The 12474-nt window shown below is 41.2% G+C and overlaps 1 protein-coding gene across 1 annotated transcript in view; it reads left to right on the top strand.

Annotated features, from left to right (window-relative positions):
* The window catches only part of fnbp1b (formin binding protein 1b), a 47389-nt gene extending 35541 nt beyond the window's left edge, over positions 1-11848 (top strand). Inside the window, 7 exon segments of the mRNA XM_020613581.1 lie at positions 1-116; positions 5356-5370; positions 7653-7762; positions 7852-7984; positions 8316-8437; positions 8562-8746; positions 10033-11848. The exon segment at positions 1-116 is cut by the window's left edge and continues 20 nt beyond it. Coding sequence (XP_020469237.1) covers positions 1-116; positions 5356-5370; positions 7653-7762; positions 7852-7984; positions 8316-8437; positions 8562-8746; positions 10033-10211 — 860 coding nt within the window. The 3' untranslated portion in view covers positions 10212-11848.
* The last annotated feature ends 626 nt before the right edge of the window (positions 11849-12474 follow it).

Raw genomic sequence — 12474 nt, 5'->3', positions numbered from 1 at the left:
CTGTTCCCAACGACCCCCAGTCTCCCAAGCAGCACAAGGAGCCCCTCTCCCACCGCTTCAACGACTTCATGACCTCCAAACCCAAAATGCACTGCCTCCGGAGCCTGAGGCGAGGGGTAAGTGTGTGTGTGTCCAGCAGCCTTTGTGCATGTGTGTGTATGTATATGTGTGTGTGTGTGTCCACACCTGTATCTGAGCTCTGTACCTGCTGCATAGTATGGGTGAAGGTAGAATCTACAGATGTCTATGCTTTACATCTATACTGAGGGTCATAATGCCAGTAACTAAATGCATCGATGTGTAGACGATGTGTCCTTAATTAGAAAATAATGGCCCAGCTGTCATTTTCACATTTTGATATTCAGAACTGCAGTATAAGAGTACCTTTAGACGATGTGTCCTTAATTAGAAAATAATGGCCCAGCTATCATTTTCACATTTTGATATTCAGAACTGCATTCACAGTACGTGCTATTTTAAAGTATAAGAGTACCTTATAACAGTATCATGATGAGTACTGACAGATCTACAGGCCTCTCACCTTCACTCATACAGTGCTCAGATTTGTTGCTTCTCCTTCTCTAGCATGCTTTTGTAGTTCATAACTGTGAATCCACGGTACTTGTCTGACTCACCTGAAGTCCTCCATCTTGTCTCTTCATTCTTCATATTAACTTCACTCACAATGACAGTCCTCCTCACCCACCCTCCCCCTCTGACAGAAGTTAGCAAGACGCCTGAGCGGTCCTGGCATGGAGACTGCATTTGCTACCTGCTTACTTCTCTGCAGTCTGTGCTGGAGGCAGATTGCTTTTATTTTTGTAATTTTGCACATGAAACAAGGGAAGGAACTTAAAGAAGAGGATTAAATATCACAGTATGAATCGAGTCAAGGGTTGTAGACATGGCAGCCAGCCTACTGAGTCACTGTGTTGAGGGAGATGACCAGAGACATTTGAGAAGGTTTTCTGTAGCTCAGCGTTATCAGCACCAGCCCAGGGTCCTGCTGGGTGTCATCACCAGTTCCGGTTCTAAAGTCCACTCTGTGTTGTAATGCGGTGAGATCATAGAGCACTGGTTGAGGTCATAGCACACTTTCCCATTATGTGCTTCACCCTCCAGTTCTCCCTGACCCCAGGAATAGGCGGCAGCTCACGTTTTCCTTCCGGACCCCTTAAATAGAGCTTTTGTTTACACTCACATTTTGAAAGGGCAGCAGTGAATCAAAGTAAAAACACTGGTATGAATTGGTGTTAACATAATGTCTGAAAAGGCCAAAGAATACCGTGTAACAGTTAAATGTGCAAACATTGCATAGAGGAAATGATTGAAGGTCAACAGAGAACAGGGAAGTGTGTGTGTGAGTGTGTGCACGTTTTTTTTTTCTAGCAGGAAGTGCAGGTTTCTCTAAGCGGAAGTATTGCAACAGCTCTGGTGAGGAGCAATAAAACTGTTCAGAGTGAACTCAGCTATACAGAGATTAACAGCTTTGAGGGTGGGAACATTTCATAGCACAAGAATAAGGTTGAAAGAAGGTTGGGAGGCTTTGAGATGTCAGAAACTGTATCAGAGCCAAGTCCCTGTGGAGAATCAGTCCTCATTTAAATTGTTCTGTTTTCCATATCTCATGAGAACACATTTAATTAATTTGTTCTTCTTTGTCTCATGACAGTTACCTGTTTATGGTTTTCATGTATGTAAATGTTTTTTGCCTTAGACTATATTTGCAATAAAATTGCTTCCTTTTTTGGATGACTTTACAGTATTATAGGAAGAAAGAACAACAGAAGGTGCATGGTTAATCCATTAAAATAACCAGACCTTTAGCCCCACTGCCTCACTGGCACAGACACTGTCGTTGTGGCAGAGAGTCAGGGCAAATCCTCAACTCTTCCTTCCTCAAATCCATCTGGTGAAACCAAGCTATTTAGCAGTAGTACTGTGTCACTAGTATTGTAGAAACTATGCTTAGTTTAACAGGGTATCTGGAGGTTTTATCATCTTTAAAGGCTTTTAATTCAGTTTCCTCAAAAAAGACCTTCATTTTTACATGTTCTACATATTCGGATGTTAATTAGAATACATACTGTAGTTGTGGATGGCCTAACTGATTGAAAGTGGGATCGTTGCGACAGTGTGAGCACAGAAAGCTGTTCAGTCCTTTTTGTGGAGTTCAGTCTGCACCATTAGATGCTATTAGAAAAACCTGTCATGGTTGTGACCACAGCAGCTAGAAAGCTCATTTCACAATGGCCAAGTGTTGGTTTTAGTAAAAACTTGGATTAATTTTTAAATTATTTTTAATCCATCCATCCTTTTTGTGCCTCTTGTTTGTGTCCAGGTTGCATTCATTAGGGTTAGGGTTAACATTCATAAAGTAAAAAATGTCTTATATACTGAAAAACTGGCAACTGGTTTGCCATCAAATGCTAATATTTTGGACAGAATAATCATGAACTATGTAGTAAATTTCATCATTCTGTGTGGCATTAAAATGTTCTTTAAAAGTCAGTGAACCCTGAGAGAACCATGTTTAATCATTTAACAAGTAAAAGCAAGATTTAAAAAAACCCACTTTCAATTATATTTTGTGATTACAGCACATTTAAATAAAGAAAATACAATTCTGTTCACCTCCCACCTCCTGCAAGGAGAACATGGTGTCACATTAGGGAGTGGGCTCATGTGCCAGTGGAGTTAGGCTGTTGTGTCTCTGCATAGTGGACGGATGCCTACTCCTGCAGGTGTGGTGCGTTTTAGTTGTGTAATCCATTCACCATCATTGTGTATGTGCGTTTGGGAGGAGAAAGAGAAAGCGTATGTGTTTTGAGAGTCAAGTTAATACAGTATAAGAGCTTTAAGACTTTGCGAGTTCTCATTGACAAAGCTCTGTTCTCTCTAACGACCACCGCAGCAGCAATCCCCACGCTCGCTCATTTGTCACAAAGAGCTTATGAAGAGGACTCTGGGCCGACCCACGTATGCTTTCGAAGCCAGGCAATATGTTGTAAGTGTGTGATGGGCGTCAGTGAGTACCAGCAGCGTGTGCGTGTTTCTGTGAGCACGTGGTAAGAAAGTGTGAATGAACATAGAATGTGTGCGGATGTGCGTGATTAGTAAAAGCCAACACAGTCAATAGCCTCACTAAAAATAATTGTTGTGTGACAGATTCAGTCTCTAAGAAGAAACTGTTTGTCACAGTTGAGGAGGCAGAATTTCCACACAGAGGAGGCCAGTGTCTGTGTCTGGCTCTGCACTGATCACATGACTTGGTGTGAGTGATCGCATGTATCAGCTCAAGGTTTATTGTGGCGTACTGTGTTGTATAGGGGGTCAATTCACAAAGTGTAACACGCACTGAAGCATGTGGGGCGTTATGGGTGTGAGGATGCTGTTCATCCCACCCAGCAATCACCCCTTCTCATCAGGCGAGGTGTTGGTCACACTTTGGATCTGGGGTCAGCCTACAGTACCCAGAATTCCCCCCTCCAGGGCTTTCTTTGTGCTGGTGTGCCATACTGCAGCAGTGTTATCTGTGTGTAAGGATCATAATATACCTGTATATCCATGTCTGTCTTGGTTGGATACAGTTTAGTGATTTGGTATTCTGCAAAACGATGTGCAATTTTCATTTTTAAAAAGCTTCACTTTTATTTGCGTGCACTCTCGAATGTCTTCAGTAGCAGTTAACAGCTAACAGTCAAACCGGAGCAGGAAAGACATGCTGCTGCTGGTAGAGGAGGTACATCAGAGAAATCATACAGTAAGCAGAATGTAGCACTACAGTATGTTCACAATGCATAGAAAGTGTTTGCAAAAAGATAAAAAACAAAGTTACTGTAACTTCAGTCTAGCTAGGTGCACAGCTCATAAATGCATAACTACCCTGTTCTTATACATATTGCTTGAGCATTATGTGTTATATGTTATGATCAAGTGATATTCGGAGCATTTTGTAAACTACAGTATTTTGCTGTGTCTTAAAGCTGTGTTCCCACCTCTCTCTATTGGACTCGTCCAAAAAGAGAGGTCCCCTTCAGCAGAACGTACTGCAGGTTCTATTCTTAAGTACAGTGTATGCATAGATGTAAAAATGAATGACTTTTACTTTTAGCCTTCACTTGAATTGTAACTTCTATAGGCTCAGATAAAAAAATACATCTTTCTATATTTTATGCCTGTACTTTTAAAAATAGAAAGTCAGACTTTTGCTTGTTAGAATGGTGATAATATAGTCCATGTGTGATCCAGTATAAACAGAAATATGATCCTAACCTTGCATTTATGGAGTAGTACTTGTACTTCTACAGAACCTGGTCTCAGTGACATTGGTGTAAGAGGAAAGATATTTTTGGTGCTCTGTACAAGTGAAGTTTGACATGTAGAGAATGTGAGAGTAATTTAGTGGTAGGGAGGTGGTGGTGGTGGTGGGGGGGGGACATAAAGTGTCAAAATGTGGACTATAACAGGTTTAGTGGACGAACATGAGGAGAGCTCCTCGGTGCACCAGCTTGTAAGCCTCTAACAGGATTACAAGTCATCTGCTCCAGCTCTACCAGCCAACAGTTGTTAACCTACCCTGCTCTGTTCTTTGTATTGAAAACTTAACCACATCCTCAAGAATCACTCAGCAAATGATCTAAAATAAACACTTGTAAAACAAGTTCTTTTTTTATTACCCTCCTTGCTGTTTTGTTCATGACCTCTCTGGCTTGTTTTCCACTTTCACTCAGCGACTTCTGTTTGAAGTGGGCTGATGACCTGGACATGTAGATTTGTAGTGAGACTTGATAGTTTGGTTTAGAAAGTGTCTTTCCAGCTTCTCTGTGCATCTGCCTCCATATCAACATATGGATCTGCTAATGTGATACATGCTTTTGGCGCCCTCTGCTGTCACTTGTGAGTCACTGTAATGGTAGCAGAAAGATTGAGAAGTAGCTACATTGTACATTTGTTCCTGTCACAGTCACTCTTCCTCTACTTTTATTTTAATGTCTTCCCTTATTTTTTCATTCTTTACCTCATGCCTGCGCAGTAGGTTGGTCCATTTTGACGCTGTATTTCTTACTTTTCATTAATCCATCATGTTCAAAATGTTAAACTTCACCACATTAGAAAAGAGTGACGGTTTTATAGCTGACATTGCCGCTGAAAGCCAAATCCTTCAGCATACCCTCTTTTCTTTAACTGGTGAATTTTGGCAATCAAAACATTACCATGAAATACATGTAAACAATTTTTGTTCATGAAGGAAAATGGGACATTAAATGGGTATAATATTCTCCTGATGTTGACTTTTGTCTGTTATCTCTCTTTCTCCTGCTCCTCGCCATTTCTCTCCTCCCTCCCATGAAGCTTTCTCTCAAGCTGGTAAGCATGACCGAATAACCGCACTGTAGCGGCATGACCATAGCACGCATGTCACGTCCTCCCAGTAACACAGTGTTAATAAAGCTCTGTACACCGTCGTGTTTTTTTTTTTTTTTTTTTTTTTGTGTGTGTGCGCTGTTTTATTTTGTATCTAAGTTAATTTAATTGTTGCTGTGACCCAACAATGGACCTCAGACTGATGTCATTGTCTCATCTGAATGTTATTTTGTTGTTTGTTTTTATGTTGTGGTTGTGTTCTTGTCATGTCTCTCCCAAAATGTGTCTGTGATCTCTGTGGTACAGATCACACTCAATTCCCACGTCCGGAATCTCATTGAGGTGATCAGATTTACTCTGTGTTTTATCTGCCTGTCTCGTAGTCTGTCTGGTAGTCCCTTGGATGTATGTCCTTGTAACTAATACTAATCCGATCTGATGTAGTAATTGCTCACTTGTGTCCTCACGTTGCATGCTGATGTCTTCATTTTTTACAGTGGTTTAAGTTTTATACAGTAGCTGTTCTAACTAATTTAAAAGAAACATATGACACCAAGCCTCCAAAGAATATCAACTATCACTTAATATTTTCAGGCCAAGACACTCTAGGTATTAAAGGAATTATTTGACATTTTGGGAAATATGCTCTTGTCAGATGAGAAGATTGATATCACCCTCATATCTGTAATAAATATGAAGCTACAACAATTAGCTTCATATTTACTACTGACATGTTGGTGTCTCTCAGCATCAAAGCCTACAAGCTCATTTTCCAATGTCAAACTGTTCCTTTATTTCCTTTATTATGTTTAGTTTTTATAAATCTCTGCCTGATTATTTTGTAAAATCATATCCACTCTAAATTGGTCATACTGACTTAATGCCTGCCCATAGTTTTAGTTTGGTCAGTTAAATTTATCCATGTAGAATTAATTTACTTTTTAGTAATAGTGTTGTTTGAACATAGAGAGTGTACCAAACTAATATATGACTGCTGTACTGTAACCTGTGGTTGACAAAGGAGCATGTCCCTGCATGATGACGGACAGGTCTTTGTTATGTTGAGTGCCCGGTAAGTGTTGCATGCTGATACTGATACAAGAGGTAAAGTTTCCATGGTAACGTAACTACTGTGTTTGACCTGGCACACGTGCAGTGAATCCTTACATCAAGCCTTTAGCTCCAGCAGTTATATCCTGTGGTGCCGAAGTGGCCCATCTCAACGAGAGCCAGTCACGGGTCTCAACCTGTTCAGTCCACAGGGCAGATAGACAGATATTCCAAAGTCCCCAACAGGTTCAATATGAAATAAATGACATGCCCATATGTACATGAGAATAGGTCTTAGTCATTGTAACTTCTATTCTCCACACTGACCCTGAAACATTTTACATTGAAAAGAAAAATAAAATTAGGGACAAAATACATGAGGCTCAAGCTTCAGCTGTATCACGAGTCAGTATTTCCAAGTTACAGTCTAGAAGACAAATTTCCCCGCTTTGTTTCCCAGGAATGTGGTTTGTGTGGTGGAAAAAGGAAGTAATTGGCTAAAATAAATTTAATAACAAAGAATTTTGTTTTAAAATTAACTAAACATTTTCAAAATGTATTGGTTCATTTATATACTGTAGTGCCATTTACTTTTTTTTTTAGATGTCTCATTGCTCATTTCTATTTTATTTATTTTCTTTTACCTTGTTTGATTTGTATACAGACCAGATGGCACTATAATATAACAAGGCTCAGAATACTGATATTTCTGCAGACGAGAAACTGCCGAGCAGTATGACTCATCAGTTCAGTGTTACAGACTGGAAACCTCTTCACCAAGAAATATGATCCATTAGCCAGCCAATCAGCCCTCACTCACACACTCTCCATTTTAAGAAAACACAGTCCTGTCAAACCGAAACACTATACGAGCAATAATAGGATGCAGCTACATTATTACATTTCCGATGCTTTCACAGAGAAAACTACATTAGGTGTGGTGACTGAATGGCGAAAGGCCTCAAGTCTATACACAGACAAACATCCCAACTCTCACTGTTAGAGAGCAACTGCAGTGTCTCCTTCAGGTTCAGTTATGTGGTTCAAACATACCAAAAGCTCCATTTGCAGAGCTGCTGTCCATTTATGCCTGAGCCATGTTTCACAGGCTTTACAGCAAAGGGAGATACTGCACCCAGATCCTTGGTTAAACAGCAACACAACAAGTAATGGATTTCGAAAGTTACTTTTGTTTATCTTACAGTTTATCTCTGTTCCTCCATCTGTGTTCTCAGGGTTCAGGACCAGAGGACTTCAGCCACCTGCCACCAGAGCAGAGGAGGAAGAAGCTGCAAGGAAAGATAGATGAAATCAATAAAGACATTCAAAAAGAGATGGACCAGAGGTATCTTTATTAAGTTTCAAATTTAACATTATATGATAAGCAGTATTATTGTGTTTACCCATTTTAAACACTAAAATTTGTCCTCCTAGGGACGCGCTAACTAAGATGAAAGACGTGTACGTGAAGAACCCTCAGATGGGAGACCCGGCCAGTGTAGACCCCCGGCTAGCAGAAATAGGCCAGAACATTGAGAAGCTCCAGTTTGAAGTGCAGAAATTTGAGGTTAGTCCAGTGCCAGTCTGACAGCTCATTTACTGTAAGTGTTATCGGCAAAGACATTGTGTTTGGTTTATATGAGCCAGTAAATAAAGAGGAGTTCAGACACACATCTCCAGCTGGGGTTGTTCCAATAAAGCCTGCCGCTCGTCCATATTAGGCGAAGATGTGCTGCAGCTGGAGGGGCTGACCGCATGTTCCAGCTCTGTGCAGGGAGAATAGAGGCCTGGTTTAACCCAGTAAACACAAAGCAGAGTGAGGTGTTTCTCCTGTGAAGGTTCTTGCCACAGGCCATCTGATTCACAGATAAAAAGAATTCCAATTGTGTGTGTTTCAGGGATGGTTAGCAGAGGTGGAGGAGAGAATGCCATCCAAGAGTGATACACACCGGAGAAGTGGCTTCTATGAGACCCAGAACAGCACAACAGTGAGCAACAACTGTGCACAGGACAGAGAGAGGTATGGTATAATAGACCAAACAGCAGCCCCAGACCCCAGGGTTGTTACACTCCTTATTTTTTCAAAAGAAAACTATGTATGTTTTCACAGTATGTTTACTGTGTGTGTGTTGGCCCTTGAGCAGCCCGGATGGCAGCTACACAGAGGAGCAGAATTCAGAGACTCAGGTCAAAGCGAACATCAACCCCAAGCCCAACCCCAACCCCAACCCCATCCCCACCTCCACCACGCTGGAGTTTGATGATGAGTTTGATGATGAGGAGGTCCTGCCCACTATTGGTACCTGCAAAGCCTTGTACCCCTTTGAAGGTAACATCAGCCACACATTTGAAATAACAAATTGCCTTTTCTGCTGGTTGGATGGCAACTACTGGTACGAATATTTATGGAAATAGATTGAGCAAGGACCGACCTCTGCTACAGGGTGGAGGAATTTCATTTGATTTCTTCTGAATGAGAAGGAGCAGGGGTGTGACTTTTCTGCACGGAGAAGGAGAGTGGATAGTTTTCTCCATTAGTCTGTATCTATCTGGTAAACTAGTTTCAAAATCAAATTTGGCACATTCTCAAAAGATGTCAAATACATCACTGGTTGCAACTACTGGCAACATTTCCTATAAGGCTTTAGGTCTTAACGGGGGGAGGCCTGTAACAACCGTCTCTGTTTGCAAACGAAAGCAGCTGAGGGTACCTTCTCTGCCATACCTCGCTGGCTTTAGCTATCAAAGCAGAGCAATAACTAGCCTGCCTGGCCTGTGGGGGGGTTCTTGGCTTGTGCAAGGACGGGCCTGCCTGGGATGAGTAAAATTATTGATCAGAGTTTTTATGCATGATTTAAAGATGTGTGAATGTTTTGCACACTGTTCACTGCAGCCCATAGCTGTGCGCAGGTTTAGTGCTGTGCAAAATGTGCAAACATGGTGAGGATAGTGCTTTTACAACTTTAGATGAAGCTAAACATAATGTTCAGTGATAGACATGGGTGCAGAAGACAACACTGACAATCCCCACAAAGGAAATCCAGCAAATCAGCAACAAATACGAGTTTAAGCCCAGAAAAAGCCCAGTAGTAAAGAACGAATGATGACACAAAATGATAACGTGAGTTTTTCCATGTTTTTTGTCTCATTTGAAGGATTTTTAGAGGCAGTGAGACGTAAAGGCAACAAGTAGTTTATGGAGCCTACCTTAAAGATTTTCAGAAGTCATTCAGTTTAGCAGTTGCTAATTCGAAATGTAAACTATCCACAAATGCTTACACAAAATTTTGTTTCAAGACAATCATTTTTATGGCAGCAATTTATAATTAATATGTTTTTTATTAATGGAAGCAAAGACGTGATTCCACAGGTGAGCGGTTTCTGAGAAGCATAATGACTTATCAAGTTGTGTGTCAAGTATTGTGTTTTCCTACAACAGCTGTTTTTGCTTCTTCTTCTTTTTCAAGGGAGCCAGATTTACAAGTTCAGCTTTATGTTACATGACTTTAGTAGAAGGTAGTTCCTCTAAATACACAGAATTCTTATTCACTGCTGCCTCATGCTCTTACAGTATCTTGCCTTTTCTCATAGTTCTCTTGTATTGTCCTCCCAAAGGTCATAATGAGGGCACTATCTCCGTGGTCGAGGGGGAGCTGTTGTATGTCATAGAAGAAGACAAAGGAGACGGCTGGACACGAGTGCGCAGGAACGAGGAAGAGGAGGGATATGTCCCCACGTCCTACATTGAGGTCTTTTTGGAAACAAATGCCAAAGGTGCTATGACATACATTTAACTCAGCAAGTGTGTTTTTGTTACTGAGTCAGTGAGTTTCCTTTCACAGGCTAAATGAGTGGAGCAAGTTAAAAAAGATAAAAGACTGAAGAATACCCCCAACACACACATATACTCTACACACACACTTCATGCCGTTCGCAGAGGGAAGAACCACTCAGATTTGTCTGCCTCATGACATTTGGGAGAGTAGTGGCAGACAGACTGAGCGTGATTCACTGCACGCTGTTTGTCAGCTGTGAGCAAAACATCTGGAATGTTTAGTAAATGACACTGAATGTGAACTGAGCCAGGCAGATGTTGTGTGAGAAAAGAGGCCTGTACCTGGTCACCTTTATTTACTGTAGTGCCACCTAGTGGTGATACAAAACTCCCAGTCAAAGCTCAGTGTGATTGGACGAATGACCCATAGACAGTTAGCACATACATTATCTTTTGTATCTAAGCTTTAAAAATGTCAGATTATTGTACTTTACTCAGATGAACATGCTTTTAAGCAAGACTCTGATCCATATCTTCTTGAGCTACTGTGGTAACAAGTCACTGAAACTGAACATATGCACCATCTGAAGTGACGGTGATCATCAAGTGAGAGTCATGCAAGTCACTGTGCTTTGCTCACTTCTTGTACCTAAAAGGAAAGCATGCTCAATGTGCAATCATGCAAATGTAATTTAAATTTGATGTAAAATATGAATACATATGAAAAGATATTTTTGTAGGCTAAACAGAAACAAGAAAAAGATTTCACCCCTCAAGTGTTGCATGCTGTAGATTCATCACAGTGTTGTTACAACATGAAAACATGGCGATTCCCTGATTAGAGTTGATTTTGTAAATGCATTAATCAGATTGGTAGTTACTGTAATAACCCTCTTATGATGTTTTTTCTTTTTATATTCACAGTTTGATATTGATAGTGTTCAGCTGTTCTGGTCCTTTATCCTAGGTCAGTGCTACAGGAATAAAGGACAGCGAAATAGCTGTACAAAGCAATACAGTAGCTACTATATGGTGGGACTGGGTTGAGATCTGGAGCAGGTCATGACTTTAAAGCTTTGTGGTTTCTCCCATAGATCTCTGAGCAGCACATCTGTGAACTTGTGCATTCACTGTAAAAGCATGGTGTGCGTGGCCTCTGTGCCATTTCACTGCTAACAACTTTTCACACTTTGATGACTTGTTACTGGTGCAGCATGGGGTTCCTATGTGCAGGATGCATTTTACATCAGTGTGTAAATAGACATTTCATACCTCTTGGAAGTTTTATCGAAGAGCATTTGAAATGTTGTGCATGCTGCAGCATTTGTGGGAGTTTTGTCCTTGTCGTGACATGATCTCAGCATGTTGCAGCAAAGTCAGGTGACTGCCTTCTAACATGCGTTCAAGCCTGATTAAAAGTAAAGAGGAAGCTGGAAAGTTCTTAAGCAGACACTGTTTGTGTTAATGGTGGTTTTTCATAGATGCAATAGAAGCAGTTCGTGCTGGCACCACTGTACTGTTTGTGCGTTTCTTATATGTATCTTTCTTCCTGCTCTCCAAATCTGAGTATTTGGATTGCTGTCTTTTACTTGATTTTCCTTTAAAGTTATCTAACGTCTTGTAATGTTTTTGTTTGTTTGTATTTTCCTTTTTGAATTACAGATTCCTAAACTTGTGAGGCTGGCTGAGGAATGGCAGGGCAAGCAGCCTCGGAGAAACCACCACGTTCCTCACATGCTCAGAGTCAGAGTGAGAAAGTGAACGATGACCCGAATCTAAGAGAGAAAGACCGCCGATTAGAACGCAGCTCGATTTCCAAACTGTTACCAAAAAAATATCGACAGTGTTGCGCTTCCTCTGCAGAGCTTTGCGATGGGAAGAAACCGTGAGATTGGTCTGAATTGTAGCGCTTATAACCTTTTCCATTCTTAACACTCATTCAGCACAGCCACAGTATACAATTTGCTTTTTGTTGTTTTGAGCAAAGCTTTGCTTCTTAACGTGACTAACTCCGCTTAGACCATGTGCGGTCATGAACGTGGCTGTTAGCTTCCTTGCTCTGAGCGCCCCTCGGCTCTGCCCCTTCTCTTTCTTCTTACTTTTGCCCCATTGCACACACGCACACACACACACACACACACACACACACACACAGAGGGTGTGGTCAGAGACAGGACGGAGACCAGCAGGAGCCGAAGGACAACAGACCGGCTGAGGGAGCCATGTCCTTCATCAACCGGCACCATGAGTGTGTTTACTGTACGTGAGAGTCCCGATGTCCT

Source organism: Monopterus albus, unplaced genomic scaffold (assembly GCF_001952655.1).
Source record: "Monopterus albus unplaced genomic scaffold, M_albus_1.0 scaffold135.1, whole genome shotgun sequence".
Lineage (NCBI taxonomy): Eukaryota > Metazoa > Chordata > Actinopteri > Synbranchiformes > Synbranchidae > Monopterus > Monopterus albus.
This window is presented reverse-complemented; position numbering and strand designations above follow the sequence as displayed.